This window comes from Phasianus colchicus, chromosome 1 (genome assembly GCF_987193195.1).
Source record: "Phasianus colchicus chromosome 1, bPhaCol1.hap1.1, whole genome shotgun sequence".
NCBI classification, from domain to species: Eukaryota; Metazoa; Chordata; class Aves; order Galliformes; family Phasianidae; genus Phasianus; species Phasianus colchicus.
The window spans coordinates 93,934,544-93,953,663 of NC_143436.1; the positions used below are offsets into that span (position 1 = coordinate 93,934,544).

The 19,120-nt window shown below is 44.6% G+C and overlaps 1 protein-coding gene across 5 annotated transcripts in view; it reads left to right on the top strand.

Annotated features, from left to right (window-relative positions):
- The window catches only part of ILDR2 (immunoglobulin like domain containing receptor 2), a 39,043-nt gene extending 20,376 nt beyond the window's left edge, over nucleotides 1–18,667 (top strand). For 2 of the 5 annotated variants that reach the window (XM_031612479.2, XM_031612481.2), the window contains 6 exons: nucleotides 2,332–2,478; nucleotides 3,214–3,390; nucleotides 8,501–8,614; nucleotides 10,202–10,412; nucleotides 11,252–11,933; nucleotides 12,395–18,667. In XM_031612479.2, coding sequence (XP_031468339.1) covers nucleotides 2,332–2,478; nucleotides 3,214–3,390; nucleotides 8,501–8,614; nucleotides 10,202–10,412; nucleotides 11,252–11,933; nucleotides 12,395–12,430 — 1,367 coding nt within the window. In that variant the 3' untranslated portion in view covers nucleotides 12,431–18,667. Of the gene's footprint in view, nucleotides 1–2,331; nucleotides 2,479–3,213; nucleotides 3,391–8,497; nucleotides 8,615–10,201; nucleotides 10,413–11,251; nucleotides 11,934–12,394 lie in introns of all 5 variants that reach the window. The other 3 variants (XM_031612478.2, XM_031612480.2, XM_031612482.2) reach the window with 2 other exon arrangements.
- Nucleotides 18,668–19,120: the final 453 nt, after the last annotated feature.

A 19,120-nucleotide genomic window follows, 5' to 3' on the forward strand; every position in this document is an offset into this window, starting at 1 on the left:
TGCAAGGCAGGCCTGTCAAATCTCTTCATTGCTCTTGAATCTTTGCTTTGAATCAGCTCCAGCCTTAGTCAATCTTTTCTTGTACAAAGATGACCAGAGCTGTATAACATCAGTAATTTCAGGTGGAGTTGCATGAAGTCCTCGTGTAAAAGCATTCCTGAAAACTCTTGGAAATGCCTCCTCTATGGGGTACTGGATTATTTTTACTTTTTTTTTGTAGATGCATAACATTAGCTGTTACAGTTGTCCTGTGGTGGAATAGTCCTTTCTTTTTTGTTCATTTTCAAGTAACGTGGTCCCCATCACTGCAGAAACTGTCCTTCATCCTTGAACATGCAACCCTGCAATTATTGTTGCATACCTTGAAATTCATATGAAATGCACATTGTTGTGTTTCATGTTTCTTACTGTAGGCTCAAGGACAACTTGCCCTTTCTTTAAGACATCCCAATCTTTGGTGACTATGCTTTGCTACCTCTTGCTCTCAAGCTGCATTAACACATTCTTATTTTCTGTCAAGGTCATTCAGGAAAACAATAAAATGGTTCCTAGAACCAGTACCTGAGGAATTGTACTAGTAATTTTCTATCAGTTGTTACCTTTCAGTTCATGGATGCTTCCCTCCAGCCATTTCCTTATCTGTTAGCTGTTCTTTTTCTTCTTGACATAGACTAACCAAAAAAAAAAAATTCCACAAGGACCAAAATTAATGCAAATTTCAGAGAAATTCAGCTGTTTCAGCCACGAGCGAAATAAAGTATTCAAAAAACATAAAACATTTCACTTTACACTTCTGAAAAGAAGTGTTTTGATTTGTAAATGCCAGATCTTCCACTGACATTTTTTTAAAGGAAATTTGAAAGGAATTTTAAAGGAAGTTTGAAATTAAAAATTGCATTTAATAAAGGCAGTGGTTTGTAAAAGGATAAAGGAAAATGCCAACAAAGGCAACAATTTTACTTCTTTTCAAGCAGAATGCTTTGGATGAATCAAAAATGAGATTTCTCATCTTTGTGTTTTAAAAACTAAGAACTAGACAAATCTTGCATTTTGGTTGTTCCAAGCTGAACACCTTTTCTGCCCTTTCAGCTCAGTGACCCAGGTGAGAGGTACTGCATTTATCCAGTGTGATTCCGTACTCACACTGCAACCCTTGTAGCAACCTTCTAAAGCTTAAATAACAGTGTACCGGGAAGCCCTGCAGTGAACATTTGACTTCTGTTCATAAGGTGGTCTGTTGCTGTTTCCACGGCTGAACAACCCTACCACTTCTTTCTTTGCCTTCCTAGCAGCTTTCCAAGGTGGCTGGACAACTGCCTGGGAACCTGTGGAGGCCTTCCCAACTGATCTTCTCTCACCAGCAGTCTTGAATTCTGGTTAGGTGGTTACATCCCTGTGCTGCAAAGCAAGCCTCCTGTACATTCAAAGTCTTGAAATTCCTTGGTCTGGTTGTGTTTACTGACCATTCTCCTGATTCAGGGGGCTGCTGTGTGGCAGCATGTGCAGCTTTGTGCACGCCATCCCCTGTGCAGTGCATGATGGATAGACACAAAGCTGGGAGCTGCCCCATTGCAGGCTAGGCACCTGTCCCCACCACAGCTCCTGCTGCTGCAAGTTTCCCACAGCAGACTTTGAGAAACCTTTTCTTGCTCTCCTTTCCACATCAAGTAAATGGAGATGATAAAAACCCCATCGTGATTTTTGTGACCAGCTCTTCTACCTCGTCGCTCTTACAGACTTCATCTGAGGCTTCAGCGAAAATGAAAAAAAAGTGGCTGTTAGGTTTCCTGACTGGCTGCAGCGCCTGAATAGGATGTTCGTTCAGCACATTCAAAAGAATAATTGTGTGCGTGGGCCTAGTTGTGAAGGGGCAGGCCTGGCTCATTTGCTGGGTTATTTATAGCCTGCTTTTCACCATAGTTTGTGCCCATTAAAATTAGAATATAGTTAGGGAACAAGCACATAAGCAGGGCATGGATGTGGGCAGGAAGAATGAGTCTTAGATGAGACACAAATGCTAATGGAGCACGTCCTGCAGCATTCATACAGGTCTGCTCTAGGACAAAAGGTTTCCATATTCGGGAGACAGAGCTTTTGCCTCCATGCTGCTCCTTCTCAGATGGAAGGGACTACATTCCAGTAGCTCTGGTTCTCACCACTGTGTGCCATTTCTGCTTCAGTGCAGTTCTAGGTCAGGAGGGAACTCACTTTTGCTAAAAACCCCACCTGCCTGTTCTGTCCCTGTGTTCTGTGCAGGGACAGTGTTGCTGCCATTCCCTTCTCCATTCATGTGCAATCCTGTAAGTTTCTTTTTCTCCCTGTTTTTTCCAGAGTGGGTCTTTGTGGGCCTGGTGATCCTGGGAGCGTTCCTGTTCTTCCTCCTGGTGGGGATCTGCTGGTGTCAGTGCTGCCCGCACAGCTGCTGCTGTTACGTCCGCTGCCCCTGCTGCCCCGAGTCCTGCTGCTGTCCCCGGGCGTGTGAGTGACCCCATCCAAGCTGATGCAGATCTTTCTTACTTCTGCTCCCTGGCAGAACAGGAGGAGAATCTGTGAATGTTGCTTCCTTTGCCCTAAGCACTTTGCTTAACTGAAGAACTAGTTCATGGGGAGTGAAGCATCTGACCTATCACTCAATGGTTGAGCGCTCAAAGTTAATTACAAATGTAATTTTCCAGGTCCTCCCTGCCTTGGCAGCTGTGCCTTCTTCTTCATAGTGTCATGCTCCTCTTCAAAGTTGCTATCATGTCAGTGAGTGTTGTGGGGGCAGAACTAAGACCATCCAGAGAAGTATTTTCCCAACACTGAAAAACAGCTGCCTTCTGCAACAGTACAAAATCCTTGTGACCCAGCAAGGTTCTCCATCAGAGTCAGGCAGATCTGTCAAGTTTCATGAGCCTCATTCCTGCAGCTTGAGTCATCAGTTGTTTCAGAAGCTGAATTGCCTCTAAATGGTGGCAGCAGAAATGCTGTCTCAGACACGCTGGTTGTCTTTCTGTCACCGGACATCTTACAGTGTTTATTTGACATGCATTTTTAAACTCCCCCAGTTCCCGTTGAGGCTTAGAGAATATCAGATTGGTCCTTGTCATTTCATTTGTCCAGTTGTCTCCTGCTAGGGTGTCACCAGCATCAGTGGTTTGCAGGTTTCTGTCATGTGACGTGGATCTGGAGAAAGCTGGTGCAATGCTGACTGGTGTTCTTTTTGTTTTTCAGTGTATGTTGCAGGCAAGGCAGCAAAAGCAGGGTACCCTCCTGCGGTCTCCTCCATCCCAGGTCCATACTACATCCCCAGTGTTCCTGTAGCTGGTGTCCCATCTCCTGCTGTGCTGATGGATAAGTCACACCCGCCTCCCTTGGCCCCAAGTGACACTGGTGGAGGAAACCAAAATGGTAATTCACAGCATTCGGTCCACTTACTGGGAGCAGGGCTGAGAAGGGGAAGGATGAGCATCATCTATAGAATGCTGTGAACAGGGTAAACCTGGAGAAGGTGCATCCTGATTCTGACATTGACAATGACAGTTGCATCCCTTAGGGCCATGTAGTCCAACCTACCTAGTGCTGTCAGCAGAATATCAGCTTGAGTAATGAATTAGGTCAGTGGAGAATGGGAGGTCCACACACTCTGAGCCTTGTTTGATACAGCTGTAAACCTTCACTTGTAGGGTAAAAAAGGGTGAATGGTTTCAGGGGAGCAGAAACAGTGGCCATTTTCTTAGAGCCAATGCCTTAAAAGCTACACTTTCTTGGTAAACCACTCTTGCTGCTCTGTGTGGGTCACTGCTTGCCCTCCTGCAGTTGTTTCTGCTGTAGCATGTGGTGCTGTCCCTGTGCAGTTTGGGCACAGGAATGTGCCTCTTCATCATTTCTACCCAAGAACATTGGAGGCTGGATCCCTTCCCCTGTGTTACAGAAGTCAGTAGGTCACTTGGCTTATTCAGCCTTTTCATTTATGAACTCTGAGTAACAGAATGCTTCTAACTAGAAGGGAGTTATGGATCGATGTCAGACTCAGAGTATTGGTATGGTGGCTCTGTCTTGGTTCAGGGTCACTTCTGCTGTGATGGAAGCTGCCTTCAGGAAGTATGAAGTATTTAGCCACATCAGGCATTTCAGGATCAGAGTAGCTGTCTGGTCTTAAACTTTCTGGAGAAGAAGTGACCCTTACCAGGGTAGTCTCCATACTGACACAGTGTGTTTGCCATTGACTCAGCCACATCCGATTTCAAAGAACTGCACTAATTATCAATTGTTAAGTTTACTCATGACTGTGTGTTGATAAGACAGTTCCAAAAAGATACGATCAAGTAGCATTCTCAAATAATTAAGCTTTTGGAACAGTCTTCTGCAGCCTTTCCCTGCCCCAGTCAATGCATTAACCTTTCCAGAATTACTAGAAGTATTTTCCTTCAACAGTCTGACAGTTTTTTCCCCTGAAATAAAAACAGAGCCCTGGAACGCAACATTTTGAAATAGGAAATAAGTCAGTCACTGATCCAAAGCAGAACGTACCCAATTGAAAAATCTTTGTTGGAAAGTGAAGAAAAACAGCCCAGTGCTTTTTTTTTTTTTTTTTTTTTTTTTTTACTTTTTTTTTCCCCCTCTTGTGCTAAATGTCACTTCATGTAGAGTGTGGCATTGGCTGTGGGAACCTGAGGGATTTTGTAAGAGTCACATCACAGACCCAGTGCTCATCTCTTTACCAGCAGAGCACAAATGCAGAGTATAAAACAATGGATGTGTTTGGAAACAAAATGGAGTGGCTCTTGGCATCCGTGGTTATAGCACAGAAGGGTGCATTTATTATATAATCCAAACTGGTGAGTCTTAAGCCCTTAACTCAGGATTTGACAGGTAATATTACATGTTGCCATAGTAGTAATACTAATATTATTACATTGAGTTTTAGCTGTTGTGAAGAGACAGCACAGTTTCTTAAGCTTTATTTTTCTTAATTAATATTTACTGTAATAATATGGACAAACCCTTAGCCTGGATCGTGCTCCTGTTGTACAGGGAGCTGCGCATAAAATGTGTTCCTAGAACTGTGGCAATAAGGAAGATTGGTATCAACCTACATTCTCTTCCTTGCCTTTTAGGCTCCTCCATCATGTGCCAGCATGTCCCCTAATTAGATGCTGTAGAAAACTATTACGTGGCACTTCCAAACTATGTGTTTGCTGGTTGGCCACACAGCAAGCTAAACAAAACAGTTAATGGTTGAATGGATAACAAAGGTCTTTGCCCAGAAGAAGCACTAATTATGGTTTCTGCATCTTCCACATAGCCAGGATAAGTCTGATCTGAAACTTGTAAAAGCTTGGTATCTTTGAGACTTCAGCCCTTCTGTCTAGCTCATTTAAAATTGGTCAATGGGATCAGAAGTGCTGTGGGATGGAGAATGGAGGATTCTGTAATCCTGTCTTGCCTGTCTGCAAAGGGCAGCCTTTCCCTTAGATGGCTTCTGTGCTTGTGGATGACCCCTGTGAGGTGATCTGGTGAGCAAACTAAGGTGTGGGGATATTTTAAAAAATAGCCTACAGTTAGTTACATAAATACCATGCGACAAAACTCCAGTGAAGCTTAGAAACTCTGTCCTAAACTTAGGTCTGAACAGGAAATAAAAATGAAATTTCAGTTCTCATATATAGAAGATGGTTGGCAACACATAAGTTAGGATGTATGCTCTGCCTATTTTAAATGTAATGGTTGCTTGGAGACTTGCACAGATTCTCTAATCTATGCATCTTGGAAAGTCTTTGATCCAAAAGCTGAACTCCAGACCTCTCCTATGAGAAGTGTAGAAGGATGAGAAATCTCGTAATTCCCAACATTTGCCTGAAAAAAATAGCAGTGCTGTCCTTTCAGGGGAGGAAAACAGTTTACAGTTTTGTCTGACTTGGTTCCACCCACAGAAGAATAACAAAAAGCCTGTCCGTAATTACACAGATTAGACATTAGAAATTCATGAACTGTTCAGAAGAGAAAAATAAACTGTAACAGGGAAGAACCATTCCTTGTGACTTAGAGGAGTAGTAGTTTAACATCCCTGCATCTTCATTTCCATATAATTGAGATGGGCTTAAAAATATGCAGACCTTATTAAGGGAATCTGGCAGTTTGTGGAAGAAGAAGGGTATGAAGAGGAAGTGTGTGAGAATTTGGTTCTCAGTTCTCACACGAGGGAAAAATAAAGCGATTTAATCATTGCTGGAAGTATTTAATAAATAAACCTAGAGACAAAATATGCCTTATCTATAATAAAAAACATTTCTAATGAGCTGCTCATGGTCATCTTTGCAGATTTAATTTGAAAGTTAATTTCTAGGTGCCTACAGAATTAACCAAGAAGGTAGTTTTCCTTTTGATATACATAGCTGCAATAACAAGTCAAACATGAAGCATGATGCCTGCCTAATTCTCCCATCAGTTTCAGGAGCTATAGATGTTGCCCAAATAGATGTTTGGCACAGTTCTCAGTGTGAGCACTGGCTCTGAGCCAGAGTCTGGAAGCTGCTGCTCAAAGTCCCCAAAGGTTATTAGTAGGTCAGAGTCATTTCCAGCTGATGGTTGGTTGTTGGCCTGTGTAGAAATGAGGTGGTAGCTCAGCTGAGCTCCCGGGAGACACATTAGTAGGAAGAATAGCAAGAGGTCTCTTTTTTGGCAGTGTACCAGATCAGAGCTCAACAACAATAGTGAGGCAAAGTGGAGAACTTGCTGTGCTCTTGCTCGTGCTGTGCCAACCCTTCTTGATAGCTGCAGCCTCACTCAAAGAGACATGCTGGCCTTCTGCTTTGAAAGGCAGAGGCAGAGTTCCTTGCATTCTGTAAGTCACGGTGTGCTTTTACAGTCATTGTACGTGCATTTATGGTGATAATAAAACTGAAACCCAAGCTGCTGTTGGCTGAGCTGTCTGGGTTTGTTCTGGAGACAGGCTGAAAGCAGGACTGTGATAGATGCATACTACGTTTTAACACCTAATACCTTTTGTAAGTGTAAATGCACAAAGTAATATTTCAAGATGTAATTATTTGCTTTACATGCACACAGTCAAAACCCTCAGTAAAGCACATTCCTTCTGCAACGATTTGCAGGATTATTACAGGAATTGTTCCACCCATTTCTATGGCACAGCCACTTCTGAGGCAGAGCATGGTTATTTAATAGTGCACAGACACATGCATAGCCATTGAGGACAGAAGGTGCCTAAAAATACTGCTGGCAAGTCCTTGTTCAGCCCACACAGTGCATACTATGCAGCATACTATCAAACCCATATGTTAAGGCATGATCCATTGGGGTATGGGATAAAACATAGAAGAAACAGATTGGCTCAGTAGCACCATCCAGCTGTTTTTTAAAATCATGCCTCAAGAGGAATGCTTGTGCAACACTGCAGTGTTAATGCAAGGGAATATACCAAGCCCCTGCAAGGCAGACAAGTTCATTTTGTGGTGGTCACATCCTCATGACAGTACTCCGGTGAGGCTTTGAACATTCGCTCTTTTGGACTTAGACCTGTGTTCTTGTCCATCTTGGAATAGCTCTGGGCTGAGACCTTTCTTAAACAATCTGCTGTAAAAATGTTGTTTTCTTCACAACTCCAAAAGGCAGATTTCTACTTGCTAGCTGTAGGCCTGCCTTGAGGTTGCCAGGTTAGCCATGAAATGTGGTTGGAGCCAGCCTACTGGAGTTAGAGCTGCTGTAGCTCCAAGTATGTATTTTCTACATGAAGGAAGATAGCAAAGCCAAAAAAGCTGTCCAGACTTCCCCTGCAAATGGAGTAATCACAGGAGTTGAGAGCTTAAGGCATGTGTGAGACCCACCTTTTCTGTAAGATAGAGCACAGAAAGAATGCCAGAGGAAACAGTTTCAGTAACCCAGTGACCTGATTGATCTCTTAATTGAGTTTGGTATAAATCTCAAAGCAGTGTGATGTGCTTTATGGGACTTTATGTTTCCATCTGTATCCTTTGGAGCTTCTGCCACATGTTCTTCAACCTGTGTGAACAGAAGTCCTTGAGTGGGGAGATGGGCTGGTCCTGCTTAGTGACGGCTCCCAAATGCTCAACCACCTGCTTCCCCTGCAGTCTTATGGCCCCTGCTGCATAGAAGCAGTCTGACCTTCTGGGCCTGCTTCTCCCATGCCATGACAAATCCTTCCTGTATCACTGAGGGGAAATGAGTGCTACTTTTCTCCTTATCATCCTCTGTAGGAGATGGGATCACTGTCACCATTTGATGTACATGGTTCTATAGGCTGGGCATTTCTAAGCCATTTTTGCTGTCGCTGCAGACTTTATAAACGATGCAGCTGCTCACAACTTCACATCCCACCTTACAGACAAATTTCTCCTGAAGCAAGGACTGACTCATTGTTTTGGAGGCTGCAGCCTACCTGCCTGCAGACACGAACTCAGCTATCGAAGCGGTATTGACTGAAAGTCTCCTTGAACTTAAATGCATTTTCCTCTAATTGCTTTTAATTTCTCCGTAGCAGTGCGCAAAGGGTACAGGATCCAGACTGACAAGGAAAGGGACTCCATGAAAGTGCTGTACTATGTTGAGAAAGAACTGGCTCAGTTTGACCCAGCGAGGAGAATGCGAGAGCGATGTGAGGAACGAGAATGGTTTGAATTTTTTTTTCACTGACCTGAAAAGTACTCTGCAAATTCATAGCTTAAAGTTAGCTGTCTTTGTTTTGAGAGCCTCTAGAATATAATGCTTGGGATGGATAAAGTCTAGATTTTAGGAATCTATGAGTATATTCTGATTTTAAATAGTTGCTTCTTATCTAACCATCCTTCATTAGAGTAAACAAGATGTGGGAAATTCAAACTATTACGAAAATTGGCCACTCGAGTCACTGAACTTTTGAATCATCATTATCTAAAAAGCCAGGTCTGTACTCGAGCCTTTTACAGTCTGTAGGTGTGATAATAACTGTAAATATAGCCCCCAGAATTTCTGCATGTCTTACAGTGTGGCTGCCTCTAAACTCCCAGCATGGCAAAATAGGAAAGGAATGATTTTATTGAAATTATATTCTATGGGCTGCAGTGACTGCAGCGTGGCTGGAACAATGCAGAAAGTTTGGAGTGATTATTGCCCTGCAAAGTGATTACAAGAAAGCTTCGCATAGAACTCCTTGCTGTTTTCCTATGGCCTCTTGCAGGCTGTGTACATAAAGGCAGAGGGAGTTCTTAGGGGTGTCAAGAATACAAAGCTGAGTGAGGATCTCTCTTGCATTAGGAGAGAGAGATGCAGGAGTAGGAAGGGTTATGAGGAGGACTTGCAGCACCACTCTTTGTCCTGTGTTTTGTGCACAGAACAGAACAGCAGGGTGGGGGCTCAGTTCCTCTGTGCAGTACCCAACTCGTGCAGTGCTAACCCACATTAGCAGTGGTGGAGGCTCTTTTAAAACAGATATGTGAGATCCTGTAAATCAATGAAGGTAGGGGCTTTGGGGAATGACATTAAATCAAGGTTTTGTACAGATTAGGCATAACTAACAAATTATATGTACTTCTAAAACAGTCATTGCTAAGTACACTGTCTTCTCCACCCACAAGATTTACTATAAAAAGACCTCTCCAGATTGGTGTGTCAGGCCTCCAGATGTCAATGTGCTTGATGAGGCAGAGACTGACAGTGATTCAGACAGTCTCTTATATTTTTTTAAAAATTCTTTTTTTTTTTTTTTTTTTTTGAGGGGGCTGTTTTTGTTTTAACTGGGCAAATCAGGCCAAATCCAGAGCCAGCCTGTCTCACACCAGGAAAGGGGGGGTGGCACAACTGCTGTGATGATGTGCCACTTTGGGGCGGTGGAGAGCTCCCACGTGTTGGTGAAGCAGGGCTGAGGAGGATTTCTGCTCGAAGGCTGAGCTAACTGTCTGATTGCAGGCATCTGATGCCATTTTAGGTACCCTTTGAATATCCCCAGTTAACTGAGTACTAGCTCAGAAGGTAAATTTGGCAGTAGTTCTATGTACAAATTGAGACCCAGGAGCCTTAGGCAGGGTCACGTAAAGTTTTGGAGGAGAGCCTTGGGTTCCATTTTGAATTTTTTCTAATAGAGAGCAGCTTAGCTTCTTTCTGAAAAAGCTGCAAACACATTTATTACAGACTTCCTGTCTTCTCATTCTCACATATGCTCTTAGGTGATGCCTATCTTACTTATTTTCTACAACTTCCACTGCAGATAACAACACTGTCTCTGAGCTCAGCTCTTTACATGAGGATGATCTGAACTTCAGGCAGCCCTACCGCCAGGCACGGAGGAAACCTCTGCCTCCTGCAGAAGACCTGGATGGTGATGCTGAGTACTGGGCAGGAGTCATTGGTGGGGGCAGCACATCGAGATCACAGGCGATCTCTGATTACAGAGATGAGAGGGACAGTTTCCGGCACAGGTGAGGAGTGCTGTGTTTGGGAGGCTGCTGTATAAAAGTGATAAAGAAAGGAGAAGGGCCAGATGTACTGGGGGCTTTTCTCCATTTCCTCCTGTCCCGGTCTAACAAGATGGAGAGAGGCTGTAGCTGTAGAGAAAGATGGAAGTGTTATCAGATGAGGACAGCAGCATGAATCTGGTTTCCACAAGTCTGCTAAAGCCTGCCAAGCTGGGCAAAGCTAGGTACTGTACCATTCCAGGTGGGATGCAAAAGTGACATAAATAGGAGAAACAGAGCTTCCATAATGCTCTATTAGATTTGTTACCTGATCCCTTGGACAATTTTCGGTGCTGGTGTGTCACCTAGATGAGAGATGCTGTGTGTTTTTCCCTCATATGCCATCAGTCTGGTCTCTCAGAAGTAGTGGCAGGGATTTCTCTCCCTCAACACTTGGCTAGTGTTCCAGTTCACTCACCTTAAACCTGTTTCAGAATTAACCTTCTGTGAGCTTCTGTAGCCAGGTTCTTGGCTTTTCCAGCAGGATATACACTTAGAAGCGCTGGGGGCGAGAGGAAGCAAGTCCAGTCCTGTCTAGTGAAGGACAAGGGAACTTTATCCTGGGGTTAATCTTGGGTAGACATACAGAATCTGAGCTGTCCACAGTGGGCTGCCTTTACAGTCAACAGAGAGAAGTAGGCACTTCTAGGATGTGGTACATCTCTTGCTACAGAAGGTGATAAAAGCAGGTCAGATGATTCATGCCCCAACAGAGCCTGTTTCCCTCCATTATTTGTGAAGGCAGCCAAAAGGATGAGTGTAGCTGATTCCTGCGCTCTGACACTATTTTCTCTCTCTTCCAGCCAGCAGAGGTCCAAGTCCGAGATGTTGTCCCGCAAGAGTTTCTCTGTGGGAGTTCCAGCCGTCTCTATGGACGAGCTGGCAGCCTTTGCAGAGTCCTACAGCCAGCGGGCCCGGCGGGCAGACAGCCAGGAGACTCGGCGTTTCGAGCGGTCAGAGTCACGCAGTGGCCGTGCTGGAGGGCTGACCCATCAGGATAGCTCCATGGAGGAGTACTACACTAAGCGCAGCAGAGGGAACCGAGAGCCACTGACGGACTCGGAACGGGGCTGGTCATACAGCCCGCCCCGGAGACGGGCCCATGAGGAGAAGCACCTGCCCAGACTGGTGAGCCGGACACCTGGAGGGAGCCAGAAGTACGATCACTCCTACCTCAGCAGTGTCTTGGAGAGAAAGTCCCGGAGCTATGATGAAAGCGGCGACCATTGTGAAACCCCATCAAAGCTGAGCTCACAGCCCAGCCAGAGAGGAGGGGGAACGTATTATGCTTGGTCACCGCCTTCTACCTACAAATCTGATACATCTCAGCAGCAGCAGACACCACCACCCGAGCAGGAGGAAGAGGAGGACACCCTGCCTCCCTACAGCGAGAGAGAGCTGAGCCGAGGCCCTTCATACCGGGCCAGGGAGCAGGCCTACCTCAACGCCTCTGACAAGAAGAGGAAGAAGGATCCCAAGAAAACAGTGAGGCCCTGTCCTGTGCTGCTGATCCAGATAGGCTAAGCAGGGAGCCAACAGGCAGGGGTTGCTAACCAGTTTAGAGACTCTCCAGTTTATGAGAGGGTAGAGCCTGGAGTCTAAGTGTAAGGAGCCCCCAGTAGTGCAAGGAACTGTGTAGAGACCTCAAGGGCATAGCTGTGAGGTGACAGACACTCCTGGGTGTTTGCCCATGAGCATGGGTGTCATGCATGTCAAAGGCACACAAAAGTCACATGGGATGCCAGTAAGTGAAAAACATCCTGCCTCAGTCTGGGCTAGCAAGAGCTGACAAATCTGTAGTTTTTGGGGAGAGGGAGATGAACCAAAGTGGCCTGAGTGAGAACAAAAAAGGCTGTCAGCTTGACTAAGTTGTTGACAAGGCTGCATCGGTATGATTGTCTGTTCTGTGGGTGCTTTCCTATTGACATCTCTCTTCTCTCTTTCAGAATGATTTCCCAACGAGAATGTCCCTCGTGGTTTGAAGTCACTGTGGATGTGTCATGCCAATGGGCTGGGTACCATGATGTGGCTGCAGTGGAGAAGATGCAGAGCAACAAGCAAACTGGGCCCCATTGAACCTTTTCAGCCACCAGCCAGGGACCCTTGTTCAAAAATTGTTTCATCGGGGCAGCAGATTTCCGTAAAGAGCACCCAATCTCTGAGGCTTTGGAAGTCTGCCACGAAAATGAGCCAGGGCTCTCTTTGGCACCCTCCATTCTGCACTGGAAGGCAGCCATGTCCTTACGACCCCTGCAGCCCTGAACTAGGAGCAAGGCTGCCTTTGTGCCTCTTTTCCTATCTCACGTGCAGAAAGAGGCCTGTGTGCATACCTCATGCTCCCTCTGTCTCCTCTGTTCACTGGATCAAAATCGTCTCCATGCTTAGAATCTATTCTGTATCATTCCCATGCTGAGAGGAGACCTTGTTCTTACAGCTGCAGACTGCCTCCAAGGCTCTAAATTATGAAAGAAAATCTACATCCTTTCAGACACCACAGAGTAGGACTGATGAGGTATTTCTTTGCAAGGGCTGAACAGAGAGAGAGAGAGACGAGTGTGGTCTGGTTTGTTCAATATATTTAGTTATGTTTATTGTGTGCTGAGAGTTGCAAGTGAGATTGATGTATTGTTTTGAAAGTGGATCAGAGTAGCTTTTCTTGTGATGAGAGCATGATGTGTTTTTTCCCTGTATTCCCAACTGTGGTTTGTTTTGATAAAGTTGCATTTTCTTGCAGCTCAGCTATGACCCTTTAGAGCTTCAAGCTAGAATATCTACTCCACATATCAGAAGCAGTGCTCCAGCTTTGCTGGTGTTCTGCTCCCCACACCTCCAGACTTAGTGACCTTTTTGTTTTAAAGAAGCAAAAGGGAAAAAGATGCAGTGAGAAGGCTGCAGATCTATGTTCTGTGATACTGGAATTGCTCCTTTCTGGTCATTGTTCCCAGGCATTGAACAAAGCAGTGACAGCAGTGGGAAAAGAATTAATACCGGGTGAACACAAACCTTGAAAGACCTTTTTCAATTACAGTCATTTCTTTCACTACAGTTGTGACATGATTTTAGTGGCTGTTGTCTCAGGAACAGCTGAATTTAGAAGTGACTGCATCACACCATCTGGAAGCCAACATTCTGGTTTTTGTGGGGTAAAATGCAGTCATTTCTTTATTTTTTAGCTGCTAAAATTACATGAGGAAAGATAGTGGGAATTATTCAGGGTCTGGTATCTTGATCACTATCAGGCCTGGAAACAAGTTAGCATTCTGTTTTGTTAGGGATGTTGTCGGTCTCTGAAATGTCATCTCATAACTCTGGGTCTCTGGTCATTACCTCAAATTTATGAGGTGCTCACTCTAGCAATATGTTTTTGAACACTGGATTGATTGATTAACATCAATGCAGTTCTCCGTAAAAATTGCAGATTAATTTCTGTACAACTCCTTTGCAGTATTAGCTCACCAGGGGTGGTTATGGGAGAGAAAGAGTAATCTCCCTAGACTTGATGCTGTTATAGTTTTTTATGCTAGAAGATGAATGACACAAGGATGGCTTTCTTTTCCATGTTTTTCTTCCTGGCCAAAGAAAGATTAGTCTGTAGGAACATATTATACCTGGATCTGTCTGGCAGTACGGTTTGAAAAACGAAATTTTAAGTACATTTTGATCTTTTCTTATCATTAATGTATGTTCCTGGGAAAATCACAGTGCAGTTAACAAAAGGCTGGTGGATGGTTTCCATCTGAGGTCTCCAAGGCCTTGAGGGGTCTACAGTGTTACTCGACATGCCGTTTAAAATTAAACATTTCACCCCTGACATATGATAACATTGTCAAGGAAAAAATGGTAATATTTTGTTGGTCTGAAAATCCTGGGAGGTCCTATGCCATGGATTTTAGGGAAGTTTAACCTGCTGTCCTTTCCATCAGACTTCCAGCAGACCCAGGAAGCATTTCACCACGTGGAGATTTGTTCGCATTTGCAACAGTGATTGTGTTAGAAATGGGCACAACATGTCTGTGTCAGCACAAATGGATCATCTGAAAAGTGAGGGTGATGAAAAGTTGGGCTTCCATATCCATATTGCACAACCCTAATGACCTGCGACTCTTGGATGAGCAACACAGAGGAGCAGGAAGACAGAAGCTGGTAGGAGTCATTTGTTTCAGAAAAGAGTAGCGGTAGTTTTGAGCGAACCAACTTTAAGAGCACCTGCAGGATGCTTGCACAGGAAAATAATCAGCCTGATTATTGCACTTAATCTGACAGTGATGGGGTCTCAAATCATAAATTTTCCAGTGATCAATTTTTATTGCTGGCATAAAGTTTAAATCTTTTTCATACACGATATGGATATCTGAGTCATGTTGATGATGCAGATGGTTTTGTTGCCTTCAAATGAAGCATCACAACAGTGACTAGCTAAGAAAACAATGAAGATGATAAGTAAATCCTGTAAAAAATTATAAGCCCTTAGAGCAACAGCAGGATCAAGTATTCATTCTAAATCTGACTGTGCTGTCAGTAGTGTTATCTGGGCTTCAGAAAAAAGTCTTGACATAATGGGAAAATAAATACCAATAGTAACGACTTCTCAGTAATCCCATTATGCCTTTAAAGTATAATGTAAAATTTCCATGAGGTGGGTTTAGTGCAAATATCCTCAGACCATTTACGCTGAAATGGAAAATTAACAAAGCCAGCACCTTGAATACTTAAAAATTTGGAGAAACTCCCACTTGAGACAGCCAGAATTATTCTCTGTGTTGGCATAGAACTATAGAATCCTGGAATGGTTAAGGGTGGAAGGAACCTTAAAGCCCATCCAGCTCCACCTCCCCTGCCATGAGCAGGAACACCTTCCACCAGCTCAGGCTGCCCAGGGCCCATCCAACCCAGCCTTGAGTGCCTGCAGGGCTGGGACATCCACAGCTTCTCTGGGGAGCCTGTGCCAATGCCTCACCACTAAATCTCCTAAATCTAACCTAAATCTCCCCTCTTTTAGTTTAAAACCATTCCCTTTTGTTGCTGTCATACCATGTAAAAAATCAGTCTCCATCTTTTTAATAAGCCCCCTTTAAGTTCTGAAAGACCGCAATGAGGTCCCCCTTGGGGTCTTCTTCAATCTAAACCAGCTCCCTCTGCCTTTCATCATAGGAGAAATGCTCCAGCCTTCTGATGACCTTTTGGCCTCCTCTGTACTTGCTCCAACAGCTCTGCATCCTTTTTGTTCTGAGGGCCCTAGGCTTGGACACAGTATTCCATATGGAGCTTCACAGGGGCAGAGCAGAGGAAGACAATCCTCTCCCTCGCCCTACCAGCCACTCCTCTTTTGGTACAGCCTGGAGTACAGCTGGCCTTCTGGGCCTTGAGCGCACACAATGCACACAGTGCTGGCTCATATTCAGCATTTTGTCCACCAGGACCCCCAAGTCCTTGGCAGGGCTCCTCTCTCAGTTGGTACATATCTGGGATTGTCCCAGCCCAGGTGTAACACCTCATGTGGGCCCACTTCTCAAGCCTGTCATCTGGATGACATCTGGATGACATCCCTTCTTTATATTGTGTGAACTGCACCGCTCAGCTTCATGTTGTCTGTAAACTTGCTGAGGGTGCAGTCGATCCCATCGTCTGTGTCACTGTTAAAAATGCTGAATAGCACTGCTCCCAGGATAGACTCCCGTGACTGGCCTCCACCTGGACATAAAGCTGATCACTTTGGCTGCAACCATCCAACCAATTCCTTATCCACCGAGCAGTCCAGCCTTCAAATCCAATTCAGAGATAAGGATGTGGTGTGAGACCATGCCAAAGTCCAGGTAAATAACATCAATTTCCCTTCATTGTCCACCAAGCCATTGCTCCATCACAGAAGACCACCAGATTAGTCAGGCACGATCTGCCCTTGTGGAAGCTATGCTGGCTGACTCAGCTCACCTCCACATTTATCATGTGCCTTAAAATACCTTCCAGGAGGATCTGTTTTGTGATCTTCCCAGGCACAGAAGTGAGGATCATGGGTCTGTAGTGCCCTGGGTCTTCCTTTCTTCCATTCTTAAAAGTAGGAGTGATGTTTCCCTGTTTGTCCAGGCCCCTTCAGATGGCATTTCTTCCATCTCTCATAACAACTGCACCACTCAGCTTGGTGTTATCAATAAAGTTGCTGAGTGCAGACTTGTCTGTCATCGATAAAGATGCTGAAGAGCAATAGTCCCAAAACAAACTCCTTTGGGACACCACTCATCACCGGCCTCCAGCTGAACATTTAGCCATTGACCACAATTCTCAGGCTGTGGCCATCAAGCCAAATTTTTATCCACTTAAAATAGGGAAAGAAATGGAAACTGAAGTAAGCTTAGTAGCCCTTTTTATTAAGTCAGAGATGGCCACCAGCAACGTGCCCCAGGCCTGCCTCACCTGTGCAGCCAGCATTGCCAGTCATGTGCTGAGCTTCCTTGGAAAGTTCCAGCTCCTGCTGTTGCGTGGATCTCTTAGCAGCACACTGAGTCATGATTTTAACTCTGGATTGTGACTCTGAAAGTCCCTGCTGACCATGGATCAGCAGTTAAACTGCTTTCTTGTCCTTTTTGTTCCAACAAGCCCACTCTGGGTGGGTAATACTAGTTCACTAGTTCACCTGCAACAGGAATAGACAGTCAAATAGTTTGGCAACCGATTAAGGACCTGTTACATATAACCTCCCTTTGAAGAGTGCCCTGAAACTGGATATAAAAATTTGTGGGAAAGAGTAGCAAAGAAAATATCAGGATCGGGCACCTTAAGACAGAATTGATCTTATAAAAGGAAAATTCATTCTCTGAGAAATTTTTTCAAGTAATTTTAGGAGAGTTAGCATGTGGATGCCACTGTTGGAATGTGACCAGCCTTCCCCAGTAACAGAGTAGTCTGACATTGTGCAGAAGAGCTTTTCTCGGCTCACTTGCCAGCTTGCTTCCACAGTCCGAGGTCATGCTGAGTACTCTAACTGCTAATGTCTCTTTTGACCAAAGGTCCATTCCAAAGCTGCTTCTCTGGAAAAACGCAGAGCAGTCACTGGCCTGCACAAAAAACACAGATCCCTGAGCAGGAGCAATCACAGAGCATTTTACAAGTCAAATATAGCCACAAACTTTTGTAGAATCACAGAATCATACAATGGCCTGGGTTGAAAAGGACCACATCTATTTTCAACCCCCCTGCTATGTGCAGGGTCACCAACCACCAGACCAGGCTGCCCAGAGCCACATCCAGCCTGGCCTTGAATGCCTCCAGGGATGGGGCATCCACAACCTCCTTGGGCAACCTGTTCCAGTGTGTCACCACCCTCTGTGTGAAAAACTTCCTCCTAATATCTAACCTAAACCTCCCCTGTCTCAGTTTAAAACCATTCCCCCTTGTCCTATCACTATCCACCCTTGTGAACAGTCGTTCCCTCTGCTATTTATACGCTCCCTTCAAGTACTGGAAGGCCACACTGAGGTACATAAATACAATGTTTATCATGCCTGGACTATTCCGAAAATAAAATACGTCGTTGAGACTGTTCCACTGAGAAAATGCTCAGAGCTATCTTTTTTCCTTTGGGGACCTTTCACATGAAGCTTGGGTGAGGTTCTGTTCTGTGTCACTAAGAAGTACAGATCTGAGACATTTGGAAATCAAAGCTGAAGTGGCTTTAGCTTACTCTTTAACTGGGGCAGGAGCAAACAGACCTTTGGCATAAGCCAGGTGCTGCAGAACTGACCCTGACTCCTGGAATCTCTGTGGGGCAGCACTGCCATCTGGCTATAATGATGTGTATGCTTTGTGTAGCAGCTGAGCTGCCAAATGCAGTCGTCAGTCACTTGGGGCTCCTGAAGCCATTGTCCTATTACCTGGGAGGTCAGAGAAGAGATCCCTGTACTCTACACGATGGGTCAGCTATTGTTCTTGAAACCATCTCAAAAGTGCCAGCTGAATTATCAGCATCAGAAACAGAATGATATTAGTAACAGTGGGAATAAATTTGAGGAATATGCCATGATTCCCATGCCAATTCTCTTGTGACCTTTATAACTGCTTCTGGACATTCACACCTGCCTATACAGGGGCCTTTGCTGGGAGAGACCTTCACCCCCTCTCCCTGTCTGCACTTTGCTCTGCCATGCATGTGATCCCTCTCGGACTGCTCTGCATGCTCGACTGTTCACAGCTGACCTTCAGCCCGGGGCTTCAGTCAGTTTGGCTGTGGACTGAATTTTGTTAAAAAAAAAAAAAAAAAAAAGAGGAACCAAACATTTTTACCCCCCTATAAAAACAAAAATTACAGGAAGCACAAAACAAAACCCCAAGCCTTCCATCTATTCTCAAATGCAAGCAGAGATGTTACTGGAAACATTTTAAAAATTCAAGCTGAAGACAATTTCTAAACAAGTGGGCATTGTTTCCAGTCCCAGGGCAGCTGCAGTAAGAGCTCTGAAGAGCAAACAACAAAAGCAAACCCATTCAGATTTCTTTGTCCTTGGTGAGAGCAGCAGCAGAGGGAAAGAAGCAGTGCTTCATCACTCAGAGATTACAAATGTGACTCCAAGATGATGTGTTACATCTGAGTTTAAAAGTATGAATTAAAAGCTGTCAGGCTGATTTTAAAAGCAGATCTCAGTGAAGGAAATGGCACAGTTTTCATCTCCAGTGCCTCT